We start from the raw sequence: 24363 nt of genomic DNA, 5'->3' as shown, positions 1-24363 counted from the left end.
ATATAAAACAGAACTTCTAAGGGGACACAGGCATGATGCAAGCACGCATTTAAATATACTAGGAGACAATATGGCACCTTGCCAAACTCCCTTATTAATTTTTACTGGGTCAGATATTTGGCCATTTTAGGTAACTTGAATTTTAGACTTTGAATACCAATAAGACAATAAACTTAGTACAGAAGGATTAACACCTGAAGATGCAAGGGAAAATAGAGCCTGAGAGTGCACAATATTGTCAAAAGCTCCAGAAATATCAGCAGTAAGACAGTATAAAGACATTTTAGTTTTTACGGCATCTTTCATGAGTCAGCTTAAAACATGATGTGGATGGGAGCGACCAAAACTTTTCTGAAAACCAAATTGAAAAGGCACAAATCACAATTCGACTCAATTTCTGGTAGTAACAAATGTTCAAGCAACTTACTTAAAAAACATGGTACTGTAATGGGGCAATAATTTACACATGATGTGGGGTCCTTGCCTTGCTTTTGAATAGACATTACACGGCCACAAAGGAAACTATCAGGAACAAGCGACTGTGCTAAGCAACACTGGAAAAATATTTATAGATGGTTAAGCAGAGCAGGACCCTGCATCCTAGTGACATTGTGCACATTCCAAAATCAAGCACTAGTCTGACAAGGGCCATGTATTACTTCACAAAAACACAGGGAGACCTACTAGATAGGGTGAATTGGGGAAAGTCCAATACCATAACATGTTTTTTTCTGTTAAATTGACTCAAGATTTTTAGTACTTTCTGATTTTCACATACACTTTGTGTATAACCTATCGCCAGGTCTTGAAGTTCATGCTGTCTGCTATGTTGGACTTACCCTAGCTTTGAGGGAAGTGCAGCATACCCTACTACCTTTTTTCAACAATATGTCAAAAATGATCTAACTTCACCATCTTAAAAGGCAGAAAGGAATCACTGTAAGTCCATAAGCAAACAATGTTTTATGTCAAACTGACTGGCATTAGAAGGCCAGACTACAGATTTTTTGACCCCTGTGGGGTAACTCCAACAATGTTGGACTTACCCAACAGGTAAAAATTACAAGGATCTTAGCCAAGGTGCACAAATCACTGAATGTAAATGATTGCTTGTATTTTGGAAAATATAAAAACATATCACACAAATTAGGGTTTGACCTCAGATACAAAAAGTGACTCAAAACTGTTGCAGCTTACATGTATGGACATAAAACAAAGATCTACTGATGCTTGCCAGTTACTGCCTCTTATGACACAAAAACTCAATGGATTTGGGGTATTTGAAAGGGTCTGGCTCCCACTAACTTGACTGGTCTAACTAATCCCACTAACTAAAATGTATTTGTCATCCACAGTATCAATGTCATCTTTCTTTGGTCAATTGAATGAGTAGGTGGCAAAGTTCAAGCAGTGAAAAAACTTGATCTTAACTTTTCTCTTGTCAGGAAAGTCTAGAATCCTTCATAGGTACCAACCTTGTTCATCATTCCTGGCATCATATCTAACTTTATAGTACTCATTTAGCTTGGGAACAATATTTTGCTTACTTGGTGTCTCCTTGCCATCTCTGTCACTTTCTTGAACAGTATCTTGAATACTCAGATCATCCTCATCAGAGCCAAGCTCAAGGCTGATGTCCAATTCACAATCACTCAAGTCTCTTAATTGCTTTCCTCTTAGGAAGATTTTTTTTTATTTCACACCCTTCCCATTTGAACTTCTCTTCTTTCCTTTGTCTTTTGCTTTCAGATTTTCTTCCCTCTCAAGCACCTCTAGATGTTCTTTTGATATCATCAGTTCTGCCTCTCTTGGAATTTTCTTTTGTTTTTCTATTTCTGAAACTGATGGTAGGTTTGGCTGCTTGATTGAGTCAAGAAGAATCTCCTCAAAAGTTTTTGATTGGCTGCCAAACAACTTCCATGAACAGTAATTTTCTAGTTCAATGTTAATGGTGGTTACCCTCTACCATTTCACAAGATTCTGATGACAAGGCACTTTCATTCCTGTGAAAACCACTTTATCAAGAGGTTGATGTATGTGGAGGTAGCTTGAGAATTTTCTCATTATTTTTGTCTAGAAGCCTGACAAGAGTGAGAGACAGATGCGAGCCATGTCTATGTAAGATGAGGATTGCCTTTCCCTTTACATGAGGAAGAAATTGGAACTCAATCCAGTTCATAAAGAGATCAGACATCATCCACCCTTTCTTGGTAGATGAATAAGATGCACCAGGATAAGCTCCATCTACATGTATCCAGGAGGTACAGGTATTCTGTGCAGAGAAAACTAGTAGAGGTGGGGTTTTTTCTCTGTTTGCCTGTTCTATGAGTGACTGGTGAGTCCTTCACTTCAACAACTTTTGCATTGCTGGGATCCATGTAGAAAAACATCTTGTCAAAATTGAACCATTACTGGAGCTTGTCAAGAATGTCCATTGCAGTGGCAGTTTCATGCAATAGCCCATAAAAACAATACATATATCTATTGCAGTGGCAGTTTCATGCAATAGCCCATAAAAACAATACATTATAAAGGGGTCAGATTGCTGCAAAAGTTTTTTTTTGCTTTCTATTCTTTCTGGTTTTTCTAGTGAAATTTTGTTTTGGCACTCGAACTCCAGCCACCAGCCATGACCAGGTCAGTTGTCCTTAAATCTTGTTGGAGCTTTGTTCTTGATGAGAGAGTCTTGGACTTGGTCAAGGAATTCCTGCTTGCTGAGACCCATGCCCCACTTGTCAAATATTTGGAGACCCTGAGCTGTATCCTTTTCTATTTCAGTGGCAATTTCTTGGCTCCTCCCTCCAATAATAACTGGCTTTTTGGCTTCTATCTTCTTCATAAGATGGCCATGCAAGCTAGCGTGTAGTATCCAAAAAAACTTTGGAAGCCTGTAGCATAGACATTCTGTTTGAAGATATCTTTGCTAGTGAATTTTTTAGCTGATTTGCATCATATGTTGCTCCAACCCTGGGTTGCTTTTTCCAAACATAATTTCTAGGCAACTAGAAAAGACAAAGAGATTATGAATGAATGGATGAATTTATTCAAAGGGGAATTATGAATGAATTGATGAATTTAGTATAAAACTTGTCACAAGTAAAGGTTAAGACAGGAAACAAAGAAAATGGAGAAAGATAAATGAGAGCAGGCACAGAACTATAATATATGAATGATCAACACATAACTGCATTTCACTAAGTAAGTAGAGCCATCTAAGGATGGTCACTGGCTTCAACCCTTATTATCTAAAGCTTAGAATCTGTTCTACCATTTAAAACATCAATCTTTGGTAACATGGGGCAAGTCCAACACCCCTGCCAAACTTCCCCCTTAGGGGGTAAGTCTGACATACCAGACTTTCCCTAGATGGGTTTTTTGGCAGTAAGACCAACACTCCTATCTCTTCAACTAATAACATTAGCTTGTTAAAAAAAAAGAAGAAAAATCAGGAAGATGCCCCTGGTCTTGTAGTTTTTAAAAAATGAAAAAATTCTCCATCTCACTTACTTTATAATCTGCACAAATTAAAGTAAAGTCAGTTACCTGTGCTGCTAAAAAATAATTGTCTAAAAAACTTCCAAAACCTTCTAACTAGAAGGTATGCTAACTCTGCTGGAAGTTGATGGCTCTGTTACCTATTTGCTACTAATATGGAAGAAAATATGAAAGCCTCCCACAGATAGAATGAACTATAGACAAATCAGAGGTTGGTGTTGGACTTACCCCAGTGTTGGACTTTTCCTGATTGACCCTATAGTTTTTTTCAAGAGTGCTAGGACAGAGTTTGCATGAGACACAGTCTTCTTACAGTTTGAATGGAGTTTACACTGGTTGCCAATAATGATTCCCAGATCCCCTTCTTCAGCCACACTGTGCAGCCCATGGATGATGTTTACAGCTGGAGTGACCCTATCTACTTGATACCTATGTTGGAAATGAGATGAGTTTTATGTTAAAGAGTAGATATAAAGCTTTGTCAAATGCTTTTCCAAGGTCAAGCTGCAATACATCCTCAGGTAGGGCCTGATCAATAGGTCTTTTATAACATCATAAGTCTCCAGCAAATTTGTTTCTACTGACTTTTTTGGTTGAAAATCATGTTGGTTGGGCAATAGTATGACATTAAGTTTGAGATGCTTCATGAAAGATTCATTTACCACATTTTCAGGATTTTACCCACAGCAGAAGTTATATTTATGAGACAATAGTTTTCTGTGGTGGCTTTATATCCTTTTTTGAACTTACCATATCAGTATATGATGTCAGTTTGATCATATCAGTATATGATGTGCTGCTAAAAACAGACAGAAAACAGTAGTTCAATTCATCTGCAATTTCTTTGACATCTATTAGTTCAACCCCCGAAATAGCTAGTTTAGATATTGATTACTGACATGATTATTCATTAGTTAATGTGGTTTCATGATTCTTTAAAGTTTCCTTGTGAAATTTCTCCACTTATCTCTTGCTCTTTTGAACTTTTTGTACTGATCTGAACTCTCAGTGGTTTTGTATTTTTTCTGAGGTATCTTTTTTTTGAGCTGCTTCTTAATTTTCTTGTTCATGTATGGACTATTCTTTGGCTTTCTCCTGTAAGATAGCTAACAGTAGTGTTGTGTCTTGATATTGTTGAAGTTTCATGCCAGTTCACCATTTCGAGTTTCCTTCTGATAGAATTGTGATCTGTGGAGACCCTTTTGACAAATCTATTAGTCACAATCTTTAGATGGAGCTTTATTTCTATAGCTATGTGGTCTCTAATGGCTATTTTCAATCCAACTAAAGGGTTACTTAGTGTGAAAATAACTGGGACAGTTGGTGCTGGTCCTGCTTTGGTATCAGTGGTTGAGTTCTTTGGTGTAAGTTGCTGGGCGTTAAAAAATTTGGTTTCAATTGAAAAGTTTTGCAAGAGAAAGTGGTTGATAAAAACTATGTCTGCCTTAAATTGCTGATCATTTCTGTAGAAAGGATTTTAGGCATACCAAATGCTATCACATAGTTCTTCCTTTATTGGTGGTCTCTGTCTTTTCTCATAGGTTCACCTAGTCTCTTATCTACTTGTTCAGCAAGACCTTTTTTAGTCAGCAACTGCTGCTTCAGACATTTAATTTTTGCCTGTAACTTCTCAACTTCAGGTTGCATTTGCTGAACAGTGCACTTTTTGCTTAAATTCTCTTCAATACAGTCTACTCTTTGTCTTTTTTTAGTGCTCTCATAGAATTATTGATAACACTACTAACATTATTGTTGATGTCTTTGTTTGCTCTACCCTGTCGGGCCTTCAGGGTGCTTTCACAGAATAGGCACCGCCAATGAAACACTTTTCCACCACTAAAGTAAAACAGTTCAAAATAGGGATGATACCTTTTTATTGACAGTGAATAGATATAAAATTATTTAACTGGATATTTCGAACACATATACAGTGTTCATCATCAGCAGTAACACTAAAAGACATGAATAAAAATAAACAAAATTTATACCTAATAAACTAATTACATATAGTTTATTGCTCTTATTTTTTTCAATGCAACAGCTGAGGCAAATCTCTTTGACCTTTTTGGTTCTGGCTCATTAGAATTATCTGACATATTACGTGGACAGAGGTCATAGCTCTTAGGTGAGGTGATATTTACTTTATTTGACCTCAGTAAATTATCATAAATTGAGTTCAATCCAAATTCGCCTGTATCTCTGTTTATGGAATTATTCTTGAATAGAATTTTTTTAATTTCGATTGTTTCCCTGAAAGTTTGCTTTAAACCTTGGTCCCTAGAAATCAAAGAAACATTTTCAAACAAAATAAAATGATTTGGAAAATTAAAGATATGCTCCGAGAGGGCTGACGTGAAATCTTCAGGTTTGGTATTTTGCTTTAAAGACGATGAAATAGAATGCAGGAAAGGCAGTGTGGTCTTCGAAGTTGTCTATTTCCACCACTCAACCTATTAATTTGAATGTACTTTGCTATTGGCATATATACACACAATATACAGAGCTTTTGATGCAGTTTTCAGTTTAACGCAGATGAATCTAGTGTTAATTAAATTTTACAACCAGCACAATTGTCTTTGCCAGATTTTGCAGTGATAATTGTTTCCATTTAGCTGGTATTTCCATCGACATTATTAGGTGTTGCTTTAATACTTTAGCTGCAATACCATCAATAGCCCAAATAATTACTGTCTTGAAAATTCTTAAGGTAGATAGAACCTGTGGGAAGTGCAATACTCAAATCGCCTATCCCCAGCAGTTTAAGGATTAAAATCTCACTGGTCAGTATGGACTCTTGATTTTTGCCATTGCTCTCTTCTGCACAGACTATCCAAAAATACACAAAAATAGCTTTGAAAACATAATCTACAGCATTATATAAATATGATCTTTGGCAACTTTGTAAATTCAGAAGGAGAAAAAGCACTTGCAATATATCAACAAATGTTTGTTTACATAAAATGTAAACAAAAAGCAAAAAAAAGGCTGAATCCCCTGGAAATTTGAAATAAATATCACTTTATAGTCCAGGCAAGTGGAGCCTGGTTTGCTTGCTCAGTGTGACATTTCAGTCTTTCTTCAGAGCATATTTATAAGATTTAAAATGTCAAAAAATGAGCACTTAGAATCATAAATGGTGAAGGGAAGGTTCGATATGATTATTTACAAGGTAAGTTCAAGCTCACCAAGTTGGCTGAGAGAAGGATCCTCCTGTGCCTTCGTTTTGGTACCAAGGCCCTGGTTGTTCGATAATTACATTCCAGAAACCTACCTTCCTGCCTGCAACGGACTCCCTCATTAAAAATTCCAAAAAGTCCCCAAACTGACACCCATCCCTGCTAAACATGAAAGATGTTGGAAGAATTTTGTTCCTAGTTTTGTTGAGTTGTATAATTGCCAGGAAAAATAGTCATTAATTTTACTGTTATCTATTTATTTTTCTTTTTTACTTTTTAACTAAGTTTTGAAATTTTAAAGTAGAAATTTTTATTAGAAATTTTTAAATTAGAAATTAGCAAAAGAAATTTTAAATTAAATTCTTAATTTTAATTCATTCACATTGTCACTTTCATCCTAGCTAAATTATATGGTAAACTGCATAATTTCCATAATACTTACTCCTGCCATTTACCTGTGCCATTTAACCAAACATTTGAAAAACTATAGGTTCTATGACTATCTTAGCACTACGACTATCTACGTAAGTTCTACTACCCTAGGAATGACGTATGGACAGATAATATATAGACATATCTATCTATTAACAACTTAAATTACATCATTTTTATACCATCCTAGTAAGGGGGTGAATGCCAGAATTGCTTCTCACTCAATTGGACTATCTGTCTTGGCTTTTTCTACAATTAGCCATGACTTGATGCCTTTGAAGTCTTTTTTCAAATGAAAGTAAGGAGCAGTTTCAGACAGAATTGTCTGAAGGATATTTTCCAGGGGGAGTTTTTGGCAAGGATAGAACTGTCCAGGAAGAATATGCTCCTTACGTTCAGTTGAAAATACTTTTTTTTTTTTATTTATTATCTTCATAGGGAGGATTATATTTTTATACAATTTTGTGAACAATGGGCTAAAACAATTCACAATTAATGAAAAAATTAGTTTTATTGCTAATTTGTGTTTTATGTTGGATTTTTTGGCCACTATTAATTGGTCTTATTTTATACTTATAATTTTTGTTGGAGCCCTGATTTAGTAGTTTTTATGCTATTCTAAAGAAATCATCTTCTAAGAATTGTGTTTTTTTTTAAGCTAACAGAAATTTGTCAGCTAAATTTACCAAAGATTTTCTCTGATAAATAAAATTTTTGGTGTAGGTTCAGTGATTTTCCACTTGGTAGTAAATAATTGCTTGTTGTGCTAAATTTTAAATGTTAAATTTGAATAAGATTTAGTCTCCAATCTAGGAATACACCATAGTAAGAAAAAATTTGAAGGAAAATTCAGAGGTACAGGGACAAAATCAAGGTTTTACAGGCTTAAAAATTCCTACTGTAAAAAATTATAATGTTAAAAAACCAAGTCTGAATCAATTTTTGATTGATATCAGCATGGATGCTAATATTAACTTACAGAATCCATTACCTTGACGAATTTTTTTCTGTAGACATTAAGAAAAATACAAAAGCCTTGGCATGCTCTATCAGTCTGGTTAGTTAGTCATAGTCATGTCTCAATAGGTATAAAGGTATCTTTCCAGAAACAGTCAAGTCCATTTTAATGTTATTTATTGATGTGGCTTTTACTGTCAAATTAGTGAAAAAAATCGAATCGTTTATAGCAAAAATGCTCCAAAGACTTGGGGTCTTTAACTGAAATCCACTCAGCTAGGGGTTTTGGTCATTTGGGATATCAAGATAAATTTTGTGGTTTCAGCTCTATTATGTCAGCCTGTAAAACAGTTGACTGGCCAGCGAGAAAAAAAAAAAAAAAAAAAAAAAAAAAAAAAAAAAAAAAAAAAAAAAAACTAATGAGAAAGTAACTTTATATCCCTACATACATTATTTAAACCATTAGCCAAATTGAGCCAGTAGCCTAGTCCCTAGACGTGAATTCTCCAGTTGTTGTCTCTTTATTCTTTGTAAATACCATAGTTAAGGAGAAAATTACTGCCTTATGATGCTAAAAGGAAAGCACCTGATTTGAATGCCTCTTGCAATGTTGGGATGGATAAATAAGAAAAAATATTCAGCTTGATTCATAGACCTGTTGAAAAGTCGTATAAAGAAGATGCTATTGTGCAAATATGTACAGATGGTGCAATAACTTGACCAGGGTAGGTATGGAAAAAGTTCTAAAGTTGGCAGTAGGAGAATTCCTAAAGCTGCCAATACTTTGGCAACAGAACTTGTGTTTTGACAGCTTCCCTTTGAGCAAAAAGTATTTTTATTTGCAAAAATTGTGTTTTTCACTAGACTATAAAAACTGTCAGGCAGCATTACTGCTATGCTACCCACTTTTTGCACATCAGTAGACCAGTCTGAAATTCTAGCATTCTTTAGAACTTGCTGCAAATACCTTTTTATACCTTGTACATACTGCTCTTCTCTACCTGTACACTGCTATATACAGGTTTTCTACTATTCAAAGCTGGGTTTTAGGTAACTAAATAACACCTCGTCTTAGTATTTCTTTTGCTTTTGCCTTTGCCTATATTGAGTGAAAAGGTTTTCTCTTTAGTTCCTTGTTCGCTTTTGGAAACGGGCAAAAGTTATGTGATGTACGTTATGGTGGCTACAATGGGTGCTCAAACGCACAGGTGTATTTTTCCCCCAGTATTGGCTTCATTGGAGTCCATTACATGTTGGGGCATCTTCTTTATACAAAATCTTTGAGTTTTTGTTCCGTATATGATGTCTCTTTTTATTAGTTTTAATATTTCCCTGGACCTCAGTGTAGAAATGGTTGATTACTGTTGTCCCAAGGTACCATTTCTACCCTCAAGATATATATAATAAATGAATAAGTAAAAAAAGGGTAGGGGGACAAGTTTCAGTTTGGGATTTCTCATCTGGGTTTTTTAGACCCTGGACAATTTAAAGACGTTTAACACATGGATTTGTATTAAGTTATATATATATATATATATATATATATATATATATATATATATATATATATATATTTTAAGTAGAAATGCAATATATGTTTTGTTCATGAAATCAAAAATGTACAGGTCAGAAATACATCCTCCATCCCTTATTCACGGGTGCAAGTGTCTGTTGATTCATTGATTTTATTATTTTAATTTTCCAGGTGGACTAATTGCCTTACTAGATGAGCCAGTTAATGATCTGAAAGAAGTAGCACTGCACAAAATTAACCAAATTATTGATGAATTTTGGCCAGAAGTTGCCGAATCTGTTGTTAAAATGTAAGTTGGTTAACAAATAATATTTGCAAAAAGTGAAAGCCTCCAGGGTATGCAACTCTTTTCTTCAATTTAGTCTAATCTTCAGATAATTTTCTGTTGCTGCAAGCTATATCTGTTTTATCCAATCTTGAAGTAATTTTCTGTTACTGCAAGTTATAGGCCTATATATTTAACAATAGAAATATGTATTATTTCCTAAAGAAACCCATCCAGAGTGTTATCCTGTCTCTGATAAGCTACCAATCTTGGTGTGTATGTAACTAAACCCTCAGTTAATTCAACCCTTGTGCAGTTCAACCGCATTTAAAAGAAGCTCCATTTAAATCTAACCCTGTTTGACTCAGCTCAACTCAAGGCCTAAGAATAAGTTTGAACCAGTGCATATTAGAAGCTCAATCTTAACTTCTTGCTTTAGTTGCTGATCAAACGTTATAATTAGCTTGTTATAAAATTTGTGACGGGGGAGGAGGGAACACTATGAAATCGGGGCCTTGGCTTCAAAATTAAAATAAATTTTTCTCTGGTTAAGCTTAAATTTTTATAAAATATAGTATCTTGACTAGGAACACACGATTGTACGAAAAAAAATTGACGAAAAATTAAGAGCTACAGGGAGGAAGCCAAAGTTTTACAGACTTAAAAATTCCTACTGTAAAAAAGGTTCTAAACGAAAATTGCAACCATAGCAATTATTATGCATAGAAGCAGCTTTGAATAGTGAATCAATTGTTTTTTTTTTTTTATTTGGAATTTGGTTGAAGTATGCTATGCAACATCAAAACCAGTTACCAGTTGATGCTTGCCTTTATGAGATGGGGGAAAACCCCTAATTCCGAGAACCTTGGACGGTTGCCTGTTTTAGCGTCTCTGTAATGTTCCAGTGACCTGCTAGTTCTATAATAAAAGAGAAAGAAGACACGCCCAGGTATCAAGATCTCTTGGAATTTCCCAAAATTTTGTTTCATAATTTGTTTTTGGATGGAAATAAATAGGGTCTATCACTAATGAATCAACTTTGTATGTGGCTGAGACTTTCTTTCATTTTTTTTTGTATTTTCCTGTTTCAAATAAGACTGGGAAGGGGAGTATTCAAGAGGGGGATTTTAGACACCAGTTTAAGGGTTTTCGATCGTGGAGATTTTTATGGTAGGCCTTTTATAGTTTCAAGTCTTTAAACTCTTGAAATAACATAGAATCATTTTATGGTGCCATGAGGCATTTTATGATGATATTTTAATGTCGAAATGAAAAAGAAAAACTCATAAATCTGAGTAGTAGCTTGCAACTGATATTAGCTTTCAGATGTTCTAGTGTCCTATTAGTACTAGAGGAATAAAAAAAGAAAAAAAGAGAAACTTATCAGAATTTCCAGCTCTTTTAAAAAATGTCTTGTAAATTTGTTTTAGCAATTAAACTTTTAATTTCTGACGAATCTAAATCAAAGCTATCACTCCTAAATCAGCATCAACGGCAAATCTGTATTACAAGATTGATTTTTTTAACACATGTTTTTAAGCTTTTGACTACTATGGACATTGGTTGTTCCTGTACTAGGCTGGGCTGTTGCTGCAACCATGAAGTTCAAATGTGTTTGGGCTCGGAAAGTTTTGCTAATTTCAAGACATAAGGAACAATCGTTGTTTTTTAGAGAGGGGAGGGGAATAGTTAGGCATTTAAGCAGCCTATAAAAGGATTGACATTTGAATTAATCAATCAACAAAGACCATTTCATTTGAATCAACTTAATCATTTTCAACATAATGGGATACATTATATTAATTCTAGTTATTTTGTTGATTTGAGGTGAGTTGAAATTAATGGGGTTGAGGCAAGTAGAGATGAGTCGAATGGGGGTTGAGTTAAAAGTGATTACCTCAAATGAAGGTAGACATACACAGGATTTGAGGTGAAATGGTTGATTTACACAGGATTTATGTTGAATGATGGCTTAGCTGCATTGTGGTTGAGTTGAATGGGTGCGAGGTTTAGTTAAATAGGTGTTGAGTTAAATGGAGGCTGAGTTGCACGAGGGTTTATTTAAACGGGGGTTGAGTTGCAGGAGAGTTAATTTTAATGGGGTTTAACTGCACAGAAGTTCAGTTGAGAGGGGGGCTCATTTTCATGGAGGCTTAAATAAATGGGGACTCATTTGCATGGTGGCTGAGATAAATGGGGGTTCAGTTGCACAAGTATTCAGCTAAATGAATTCAGTTAACCGAGGGCTCAGTTTCACAGAAACCCTATATCTTTGATCCTGATAGAACAGTTAAAAGAGGAAAAATTGTATTTTGTGTAACTATTTTTCCAAGGGGGTTCCTGCTGCTCTGTGCATGTTTATATATTTTTAAGGTTTGCTCTTATACACCTATTTTCCATTCCTCGTTATATTCTCTGGAGTGTTTGAAATTAGAGAGGAAATAAAGTAATAATCTAAACACAATATAAAAACCCCGGGGATCCCTGTCCAGAGAAGCCAAAAGTAATGATGTTTTTGCCCCATTAAGTTTCACTAGGGACAATCAGGTTACCCTCTGCTGACTCTCCTCATTCAAACCCCCATCAAAATGACATAGCCTTTTTGCATCAATCCCTACTCCCGCTCACCTGTAAAAGCCGTCGATTTGTTGTACCATAGCAAGGCAGATAAGAAAATAAAGAAGAAATGGCATTTTCTATTCTTTGACTGTAAACGAAATTACCTGTTTGCTGGTTGTGTGAAAATTTTTATATTTTCTAGTGAAATTCTCCATGAGGACGATACATTTGCCCAGCGAGAACTGGCTGCCCTTATTGCCAGCAAAATTTATTACCATCTAGGCCATTTTGAAGATGCACTTACTTATGCCCTTGGTGCTGGAAAGTATTTTGATGTCAATAGTTCTTCAGAGTTTGTTCAAACAATTGTTGGTAGGTCAAGCTACTTTCTTTTTTTTACTTTTTTCCTCCTTGCCATATTTGTAGCCCAGTGATTTCGGCGATACTTGTGTATATTTATCTTTTTTGACTGATTCGTATAATGAGAAACAAGCTTTTGAATAGCCCAACTAATTATTTCTAGTTTCATTTTTTAGATGTCAGTGTCAAAGCATTTCATTCAGTTATTGATTGCAGGGAAATAAAATGGTGGGGGAGATTCCTCAGCCATTAAATATTTAAAAGCCATCCTTTTGTTTATTTTCTTTAAAAAAATCGAAGAAAACAAAAATGAATGGTCCTTCTACATTTTCAAATTATTGTTTGCATCTTTTTAAAATAAATTGAATAAAGTCTGCCTTTCTCACCACCTGTATTTTTATGAACTAGGGCTCCTGCTCGCTTGTTTGTTCTTAAGAAAATCCTTAAAAATAATGATAAGTAACCCAAAAAGATTAGTTGAATATAAAAGATTTATTTAAGCTGATCGGGCAAACTCCTTGTAAAAAGTTTTTGACTCCTCGTTCCAATGTGTTTAGTCCGTCAATGAAAACAATTTAGTCAATAAATTTATGCGGCAAGCTTCATCAATTTATAATGATTTTATCAAAATCTTAATCAGTAAAAGAGAAAATAAATCTACCCCCCCCCCCTCTCTATGAAAGTTTCGACTGGTGACAGCTGACTGAGGGTAAATGCCAAGAAGCATCTGAATACTGATCCAATAATTGATGATCATCCATTTGTAGCCTATTTTGTAATATCCATCTTTGTTTTTGAGAAAACAAATTCTCGCGTTTTTGAAGAAGACTGTAATGTTACTATTCAAAATTTAAAACTAGGTAAAATTCAGTTGATAATGTCATTTAGTAAAGCTCAATTTCGTCAAAGATAATAAAAAAAATTGATTTTTCTTTTATGGATTTATTTCTTTGTAGGATCAAAAATCTTGTTTATTTTTAATATTGAATTAAATTCATTAAACAAAAAAAGCAATTCAAAGTAGTTAGCAGTTTGTATTTAAATTAATGTAATTTGTTAATTTTGTTGGTCACGAAATAGGATATTTTTCGATTGTGACTAGGGATAGGGATATTTTTTGACTGTGACTAGATATTTGATTTGCTATTTAAAATCTGTGTTGTATGAATACTATAAAAGATATCTTGAGATTCTGGGGATAGAGCCTTGCTTTCTAACTTTCCCTTAGCTTGGTGTCACTATGATCTAGACTTGCTGTAGTTACTCACAAGCTTGGTGCTGAAACTGACTGAAAAATGTACCTATTTCTCTCTCTTTCTTTCTGTCTGTCTGTCATTATAGCCACAGGAATATTGTAGTGTTTTTTAGTCTCTCTTGTTTTTTTCTGTTTCTTTAGAGCCAAATTAATTTATCAATTTGGCTCTAAACAAACAGACAAATACAAAAGTACTTTGTCTTTTGTCTATCTATTTCTTCCCTTTTCTCTCTCTCTATCTCTTCATCTCTGTCTCTCTGGGTCTATAACCAAGTTAAAAGAAACCAGAAATTGTATAGCCTATTACACAGTTTAAAATAGAAATTCTATGCACTTAAAGGGCAGCCTTATAGTTATCGCTGTGATTAGGCAATATTTGATCCAGCTCACCTTCAGCTATTGATCTGATAAGGTAATATTTGATCCTGAAGCATATACTCAAATTCAATACTTACTCTGGCTGTAAATGGAAGTTAAGATAAATCTGATGATGGCTCTATTATCATGCTCAATACGAGTCTAGTGATGCATGATCATACAAAGGCTGACACTTTTGAAAATTCGTAGTAATATGCAGTATGGTTTGCTTTCTGCATAATCTCAACGTACTGGCGACTGTAATATGCTTGACTGTGTCCAAAGAAGGGCCATAAAAGTGATTCCTTCAAACCATCAAAGTGATTCCTAAGAAAACTGCATTATGAAAATTGCTCGAAAAGGCTTAAGCAGCTCAATACTAGAGAAGCTCAGATGACTTGGTTCTTAGAACCCATAACTTTTTAAACGTTCCATCCCTCTTACTCCCCTCTAATGCTACAAGAAGCTTTCTCCAAGAAGCTTTAATAGCAAAATGTCTCTATAAGAACTTATCACAATTCCACTTCGACTTTTTAAGTATCAGCATGGAATAGTCTATCTGACAGCAAAACATAGGGATAAGCTGCATTTGCATAGCCAGTTCACCTTACAATGACAGTGATTCTTGCAAGAACTGTGTAGGGTTCTAAATTTTAATCTTGCAGAAGAGAAATTTAAGGTATAGCTAAAGGTGAACAAAATAGCTTTCAACGAGTGTAAGTGTAAGTGATAAACTCATCTCTATGAATTGGAATACTGTTAATCAATTTCTCTTATAACATGTGCAGATAATTTTGAGACCAAAATGGCTAATCTCAAAATAATCCAACATTTTATGATAAGACAATTGGGTAAGGCTAATAATGACGGATATTTTAGACAAATGCACAGGGTTTGTCTCCAGGACCAAAAATGTTGCACCGATATTTTGGTTACACAGATCAACTAATAGTACTACTATATTTGTAGTTTAAGTTCAAACTAGTCCAGTGATGAATACTCAGGAAGACAACCCTGTTAGAAATGTTTTATGCACAGTAGGCTAATCAATCTATCTGATCCAAAATAAAATATTCCGGACGAGAAATCGTTTTTTGTTTGATCATTGACTTCAATTGTAAAATTAATTGCATGTTATATTTGTAGCTGAATATTGTGAAAGTTATATTAGGCAGGAGTCAGGGCACCCGAAACATTTCTTGACCTGTTAATTATGACTAATCAGGACCTGCCATCTATACGTTCTACAGAGTTGAGCAAATACAACCGAAAGACAGAGGTTGAGTAAGGGAGTTTGTCTAAAAATCCATTGGGATGTTATTTTGGTTACACAGATAAACAAGTACTGTGTCTGCAGAATAGGTTCAAACTAGTTTATTGATGGATATTTCAAATTAGAAATTTTTTGTGCACACGCCTGTCTGATTTTGCATTGAAGTTAAAATTACACCTTTTTCCTTTGAAGTCCTGGTCTGGTGTCAAAGTTTACAATCCCTCGATCTCGCTTGGCAATATTTAGCTCGGTGCTTTTCTTTTGTGCAACAGGAAACAGAATTCAAGGAAAGCACATTTCTCTATGATTGATTTATTAATTAATGTTCTTCTGGGCAATTTCATGCAATTATGCCCGTTGATTCATATAACAGGGTTTCTCTAGATCATAAAAAAGAGACACGTGCTTTTTTAGGGCACATTCATTCAGTCTTTCAGGCAGGGAGGTCCTTGGGAGATTGAGAATATTCATGGAGGCAGACATCTATTATAGACATATATGCCAATAATTCAATTTTAATGCTAATAGTTAATTCATCTTCTTTTTTTCATAGCAAAGTGCATAGACTTCTACGCCACCCAGAGTGTTGCCAATTTTGACGGGGCAACAACAGCTAAGCCTATTGATCCAAGACTTGAAGGGATTGTCAACAAAATGTTTGACTATTGTCTAGCAGATGGTCAGTATAAACAGGCAATTGGAATTGCTTTGGAAACAAGAAGAATGGATGTTTTTGAAAGAGCTATTAAAGAGTCGGTAAGTTAGAGAATTCAACAGCATTTCCACATGACCTATTTCTTCTTCTTAGAATTAAATTTTCGAGTACTGACCATTTAGACATTTTGAAGGATCTTTGGCCTTCTTGAAGGTCCTCTTGAAGAAGGATCTAAACTTACTTAGAAAATAGGAAATTTGTCCATTGTTTGTCAACTTTCAACTAATATTCAATGTATTCTCAATGTGAAAACCTTGTAAACGAAATTTTGAGCATGTGATTCGGTAGATGGATAGAGCTGAGTCTTAACTATAAAATTATAGCACAATTGTTGTCTTTCGTTGATTATTGAAAACGTAGGAAAATTGGAAAATAATACATCAAATGTTTCGAAGGTAACATTAACCCTAAAAGGTGTAAATTTGGAATAATTAAATTAAGAATCATCTTTAAACCAGCAGACCCACATTCCCAGGAAAGCTCCTCTAGTTCTCTCCCCAAGTCCCTGCCCCAGATCCCTGGTAAATCCTGACCCCTGTGCATGTTCACTTTTTTATGGCACTTGGTATTTACCAAGTGACATATAGCGATCGCAATTTCTATTGGTCTGTCGGTCCTGATTTTGCAAGTTTGAGCACTTCCAGATAAGCTAAGACGACGAAATTTGGCAGGCGTATCAGGGACCAGACCAGATTAAATTAAAAATTATCGTTTCCCTGATTAGACCATCTGGGGGGGGGAGTAAGGGGACGAATAATTCGAAAAAATTAGAAAAAATGAGGCATTTTTAACTTACGAACGGGTGACGGATCTTAATAAAATTTGATATTTAGAATGATATCATGTCTTGGAGCTCTTATTTAAAATTCTGACCGGATCCGGTGACATTGAGGGGGTTGGAGGGGGAAACCTGAAATATTGGACACGATTAGAGTGGAGAGATTGTGATGAAACTTGGTAGGGAAAATAAGCATAAGACCTAGATACGTGGTTGACATAACCGGATCGGATCCGTTCTCTTTGGGGGAGTTTGGGGGATTTGCTCTTTTGGGCACCTTCAGATAAGCTAGGACGATGAAAGTTGGCAGGCGTATCAGGGACCAGACTAGATTAAATCAGAAATAGTCTCTTTTCCGAATTGACCATCTAGGGCGGAGGGGAGCGAGCGAACAAGATAGTTGAGAAGAATATTATTTGCCGATAAAACAGATGATTTTTCTTCTCAATTATGGCTTGTGGTCTAGGGGTATTATTCTTGCTTAGGGTGCGAGAAGTCTCAGATTCGAATCCCTGACCATCCCAATTTTTACATGAAGAAGATCCGAAACTAGATACGTGATAAATATAGCGATCACTGAAAGTTGGTAGGCGTATAAGGGACCCGACCAGATTAAAATAGAAATAGTCGGTTCCCCGATTTGACTATCTGGGGGGAGTGGAAGAACGGTCAATTTGGAAAAAGTAGAAAATGAGATATTTTTAACTTATGGACGGGTTACAGATCTTAATGGAATTTGATATTTAGAAGGACCTAGTGTCTCAGAGCTCTTATTTTAAATCCCGACCGGATCCGGAGACATTGGGGGGAGCTGAAGGGGAAAACCAGAAATCTCGGAAAACGCTTAGAGTTGAGAGATCGTAATGAAACTTGGTGGGAAGAAGCTCTTGGATCTTGGCTCTCAAGTGCCATGTGAGCTCTTTGCTCTTGTTCTGTCTTAAAATTCAAAGTGTAGTTTTTGGAAACTGCAATTTTGCTGTGTGTAGCTTGAATCATAGAAGTTTCATTGCTATAAGGTTGTGAATATTTTTTTTTTTTTTAGAAAACCATCTCTTAAACTTATCTTAGCATTAAAACACCTAAGGCTGATTTGTGGTATTCCAACTCCGTTTGACTGCCACTTCAGCTCGAATGCCCATATTTTGCCAGAAAAAACTTCATGTTTAAAAATAACAATGATTCATGGCTCGGTTTTAAAATATTAAGATTTTAAATACAATGTTAGCAATATGATAGTTTGAATGTTCCTTTTATCATATCCAATGTTTGATCTCTGAATAGAAGTGGTATCTTTTTTCTAAAATTTTGGGGCAAATAAACATGCTAAACTATAAGAGCATTTTTTTTTCAAATGAAAGTAAAGGAGAATTTTTAAACTTAATACAAAAACATCATCCGAAATACATAATGGGGGAGTGTATCTTGTGACTATCTTTCTGACAATTTACCGAAGATTGATCCCACCTCCCTAATCTAGAAAACATCGAAAAGAAACAAGCTAAATATGCGGCAATGAAAAAAGCCCCCCCCCCAGAAACATAAGTTTTGGTTTTTCCCATTTTATTTGATATATAGAAGTAATTTTTTTGCTAAAATTTTTGGCATAAAACACATGCTAAACAAAAAGAAGTAATTATTTTCAAGCGGAAATTAAGGGCGATTTTTAAACTTAAAGTTATGTTATGGCATATATATGAGGGTGGGCGGGTGCTAATTCAACTTTTACTTATATTTTTTACCGCAGATTGACCCCCTCCCCTCCACAGAAGCGCCAAAAAGTTCAGATTGTTAAGAATTCTAATGTGCTAATAATGATTTTTATTATTTAAGGGGAGGTGGGTAATTTGATAAATCTTGTTCGTGGAGGAATCTCCCTTGTATCTTTTACCTCTATGTGAAAAAAACAAATGAACATAATCTTATGCTGTTTCTGTAATAAAAGGTGTGCTGTCCCCGCAACAGTATTCCTAATCAAACAGAAACTCATCCCAACAGAAAACAGAAAACAATCAAACAGAAAACAAAAACAATCAAACAGACACAAAAAATCCAAAACAATCAAAAAAACACAAAAAACAATCAAACATAAAACATAATTTTTCGTTTAGTCATGGAAGTTTTCGAAAGAGTTTTTATGTTTCGAAAACCACTTTTTTTCATTGCGTCAATAAGAAAAGAAATTCTGAGTTGTTTTTATTTCAGGGTGATATTCCAGGAATGCTTTCGTATGCTTTGAAAGTGACCATGGGCTTGATCCAGAATAGGACTTTTAGAAACGAGATATTGCGCTCATTAGTACGGTTATACCAAGGATTAGCCACTCCAGACTATATCAATATGGTTCAGTGTCTTATATTCTTAGACGATTCGCTTCTGGTTGCAGGAACTTTAGAGAAACTTATTCTTTCAAATGAGGTAAGTTGAATAAAGGCCTTACTTCATTATCAGCATGATTTGATTTAATTTCAAATTGAATTTGACTAGTCGATAATTTGATTATTTAATTACGTTAAAATTATATAATAAATTTAATTTAATTCCACGATTTTAGTTTTTGAGTTTGTTTGGATTTAATTGTATTTATTAAATTAAATTAGTTTGATTTAATTTTCGGTATGATTTAATATCTTTGATTTGTAGGTTATTTTGATGTTGCAAGAGGCTTTGAAAGTTGGTCCTAAGAATGCATTTATATCCTTGAAAACGAGATTAAGCCTATTTTCACAAAATCTGGGATTTACTTATTCCAAGCTTGTCAATAGTGGGCTCGGAGAAACCTCCAGGGAGTTCATATTCACCTGTAATAATGATACTCTACTGGTATATACATCTATTGCAATGTACAGTGTCTTGTCGGGATTGGTATATTAATATTATTCAGTCTCTTGTATCTGAAGCTCATTTAGATGTTGCTGGAGTCTTAGAAAAGCATACCCTTTTAATTGAGGTAGTCGATAAAGCTTTTATTTTTGTTTGAAAACTATGATTTTGTTTATTTCAGGCCTATCAAAGATTTGGCCCATTGTCTGTAACGAATGATTTATGTGCCAGGTGTTTCTGGAATAATTTCAGGAATTTTGTACTTCTACTAAAAAATATTCTAAAAACTAAGCGGAATTTTCTCAGAATAAACGTTGTTTTGAAGCTATTTTTGGGGTATCCTGTTCATCGACAGTTTTTATGGCACTTGGTATCTACCAAGTGACATATAACCATCGCACATTATGTCGGTCTGTCTGTCCCGGTTTTGCTACTTTAGGCGCTTCCAGGTAAGCTAGGACGGTGAAATTCGGCAGGCGTATCAGGAACCACACCAGATTAAATTAGAAATTGTCGTTTCCCCGATTTGACAGTCTGGGGGGGGGGGGCTCTTATTTTAAATCCAGGCGGGATCTGGTGACATTAGAGGGGGGGCTAAAATCTTGGAAAACGCTTAGAATGGAGGGATCGGGATAAAACTTGGTGGGAAAATAAGCACAAGTCTTAGATATGTGATTGATATAACCAGAACGGGTCCGCTCTCTTTGGGGGGTTGGGGGGGGGGGTTAATTCTTAAAAATTAGAAAAAACGGGTTATTTTTAACTTACGAAGGAGTGATCGGATCTTAATGAAATTCGATGTTTGGAAGGATGTTTTGTCTCAGAGCTCTTATTTTAAATCCTGGCTGGACCTGGTGACTTTGGGGGAGTTGGGGGGAACCTAAAATCTTGGAAAACGCGTCGAGTGGAAGGATCGGGATAAAACTTGGTGGGAAAAATAAGCACAAGTCCTAGATACCTGATTGACATAACCGGAGCGGATCCGCTCTATTTGGGGGATTTGGGGGGGGGGGGGGGTTAATTCTAAAAAATTAGAAAAAATTAGGCATTTTTGACTTACGAAGGAGTGGTCGGATCCTAATGAAATTTTTTTGGAAGGATATAGTGTCTGAGAGCTCTTATTTCCAATTTCGACTGGATCCAGTGACATTAGGGAAGTTGGGGGGATCTAAAATCTTGGAAAACGCTTAAAGTGGAGAGATCAGGATGAAACTTGATGGGAAGAATAAGCATAAATCCAAGATACTTGGCTGACATAACCGGACCGGATCCGCTCTCTTTGGTGGAATCGGGGGGGGGGGAGTAATTCGGAGAAAAAACTAGAAAAATGAGGTATTTGTAACTTACGAACGGGTGATCAGATCATAGTGAAACTTGATATTTAGAAGGATATTGTGCTTTACAACTCTCTTTTTAAATCCCAACCAGATCCAGTGACATTGGGGGGAGTTGGAGGGGGAAACCGGAATTCTTGGAAAACGTGAAAATCGAGGTATCTTACGAACGGGTGATCGGATCTTAATGAAACTTGATATATAGAAGAATCTTATGTCTCAGATGCTCCATTTTCAATTCGAGTCGGATCCGGGGATATAGAGGGCCGGGGGGGGGGAGTATCTTGGAAACGGGAAATCTTGGAAAACGCTTAGAGTGGAAAGATCGTGATGAAACTTGATGGGAAGAATAAGCACAAGTTATAGATACGAAACTGACATAAATGGAACAGATCCGTTCTCTTTGGGGGAGCTGGGGGTTGTTAATTTGGAAAAACTAAAAAAAAAAACTGAGGTATTTTTAACTTAAGAAGGGGTGACCAAATCTCTATGAAATCTGCTATTTAGAAGGGACCAATGTCTCAGAGCTCTTATTTCAAATTCTGACCAGATCTGTTGACATTAGGGAGAGTTGGAGGGAGAAACTGGAAATCTTGGAAAACACTTATAAATGCCGTAGATACGTGATTGACATAACCGGACTTGATCCGCTCTCTTTGGAGGAGTTAGGGGGTTGGGTTCAGCGCTTAGGCGAGTTTGGTGCTGCTGGATGTGCTAGGACGATGAAAATTGATAGGCGTGTCGGGTGCTGCACAAATTGACTTGATAAAGTCGTTTTCCCCGATTCGACCATCTGAGGGGCTGAAGTGTGAGGAAAAGTTGTAAAAATTAAGGTATTTTTAACTTACGAGTGGATGATCGGATCTTAATGAATTTTAATATTTAGAAGGACCTCCTGACTCAGAGCTCTTATTTTAATCCCGATCGGCGTTAAGCCTTTGATTTTCCTTTTAAATCAATCTATTGATTCTTAGGATTTTGCTAGAGCTCATGCCATATGATATGAAGGCTCTTGGCTCTTCCGACCTCGTCACAAGTGCCATATGAGCTCTTAGCTCTTGTTTTCCCAGCCACTGAAATGAAAGGAGGGACGGTTAATTCGAAAAAAAGAAAAAATCAGGTATTTTTACCTTATGGACGGGTGATCAGATCTTAATGAAATTTGATATTTAGAAGGATCTCGTGTCTTAGAGCCCTTTTTTCAAATCCCGGCCACATCCGGTGACATTTGGGGAATTTGCAGGAGGAAATCGGAAATCTTGGAAAACACTTCGAGTGGAGAGATTGGGACGAAACTTGGTGGGAATAGTAAACGCAAGTTCTAAATACGTGATTGACATAACCGGACCGGATCTGCTTTCTTCGAGGGAGTTTGGGGGGTAAATTCGAAAAAAAATAAAAAAAGATGTATTTTTAACTTACGAACGGGTGATCGGATCTTAATGAAATTAGATATTTAGAACGACCTAGTGGATCGGATCTCCACTAAAACGATTCTAGTGGAGAGATCGGGATGAAACTTGGTGGGAAGAATAAGGACGATTTCTAGATACGTAATCTACATAACTGGACCGGATCCACTCTCTTTGGTGGAGTGGGGGGGTATCCAGTGTTTCGACAAGTTCGGTGCTTCTGGACTCGCTAGGACGATGAAAATTGGTAGGCGCGTCAGGGGTCTGCACAAATTACTTTTGATAACAGTCGTATCCCTGATCTGACCATCTGGTTTGGGGGGGTCTAGATGGAGGGGAAATCGTGAAAATTGAGGCATGTTTATCTTACGAATGGGTGAGAGGATCTTAATGAAACTTGATATATAGAAATATCCCATGTCTCAGATGCTCCATTTTGAATTCGGATCGGATCCAGGGACATGGATCCAATCTCTTTGGGTGAGTTCGAGGGATTTCTAGTGCTTTGGCAAGTTCGAGAATAAGCACAAGTTGTAGATACCTGATTGACATAAGCGGGCCGGATTTGATCTCTTTGGAGGAGTTAGAGGGATTCCTAGTGCTTTGGCGAGTTTGGTGCTTCTTGACGCACTAGGAAGATGAAATCGATAACTCTAGTACAGAGTCTAATTTTAGGTTCTGACCTCGCCACAAGTGCCATATGTGCTATTGGCTCTTTTTTTCTGTTGTCCATAATTTTAGCTTATTGGCCGGAAGGGGCAACGGTCAGTTCTGCGGGAAGTATGGATCTGTGGCTAGATTTATTTTTGTTTTCCGGGATTGGGGTAGAGGAGGGGTTTTAAATGTGGCACTTGAACTTTAACATGTCTCACATTGCTAAAGAAATTGGGGTTTTTATTTGCTCCTTTCTTAGTACTAGTATCAGAAAATAAACCCATAGCAAGGAAATCAATGTTTTAATTAAGAGAGATACAACTTTCTATTTAATGTATTTAAATACTCTCTGAGCATGTGATACATGTACAATGCATCAGTTTGGTGTTTAAAAATTTGCTCATGATATATACCATTTCAAAACCTTGAGGGTTTGACAAATTCTTTGGGGTTGACATGATTCTTTACACGACAAGCAAGAGGCAAAAATTGTACTTTGGATTCTCTATCACCCCCTCTCCTCTCATCCGATTTTTTTTTTGTAGAAAAGTAAGAGTTTTGCACTCGTTTCTACCAGAATTTTGCAAGAATTTTTGACTTTGCATGACTGGAGAGCCAAAGTCGTCCAGTGGTCTCCCTAAAATTCCCCCGAACACACATCATCACCTATCTTTTAGTAAAACGATAAGCAACGTGCATCTTGTTTGAGTCGAGAGGATACGGCATTAGACTTTACAGTCCGTACCGGCGGTGCTGATCTCCGTTTCTTGGCCCTTCAGCCAGGAAGTGCAATGGGGGGTTGGGGGCCAGCCATCCTGTGCTTTCGCACACCCTTCCTGTTTACCTTCCCCAGATTTCTCCAGGTACCCATTTAGAGTTGGGTCGACTCTGGCTAAGCTTACAGAGTCACGCCACTGACCCCCGTCCCAAACAGAAGAATTGGGTACACTGGGATTCGAACCCGAGTCCTCTCAGACAAAGGATCCC

General features: G+C 36.1%; 1 protein-coding gene across 2 annotated transcripts in view; it reads left to right on the top strand.

Moving 5' to 3' along the window:
• The window catches only part of LOC136036925 (26S proteasome non-ATPase regulatory subunit 1-like), a 239848-nt gene that overhangs the window by 6824 nt on the left and 208661 nt on the right, over positions 1–24363 (top strand). For both annotated transcript variants that reach the window (XM_065719311.1, XM_065719310.1), the window contains exons 2-5: positions 9766–9883; positions 12621–12790; positions 16217–16419; positions 19359–19571. In XM_065719311.1, coding sequence (XP_065575383.1) covers positions 9766–9883; positions 12621–12790; positions 16217–16419; positions 19359–19571 — 704 coding nt within the window. The remainder of the gene's footprint in view (positions 1–9765; positions 9884–12620; positions 12791–16216; positions 16420–19358; positions 19572–24363) is intronic.

This window comes from Artemia franciscana, chromosome 16 (assembly GCF_032884065.1).
Source record: "Artemia franciscana chromosome 16, ASM3288406v1, whole genome shotgun sequence".
In the NCBI taxonomy this organism is placed as follows: domain Eukaryota; kingdom Metazoa; phylum Arthropoda; class Branchiopoda; order Anostraca; family Artemiidae; genus Artemia; species Artemia franciscana.
The sequence above is the reverse complement of the archived record's forward strand: the minus strand, read 5'-3'. Positions and strand labels throughout refer to the sequence as shown.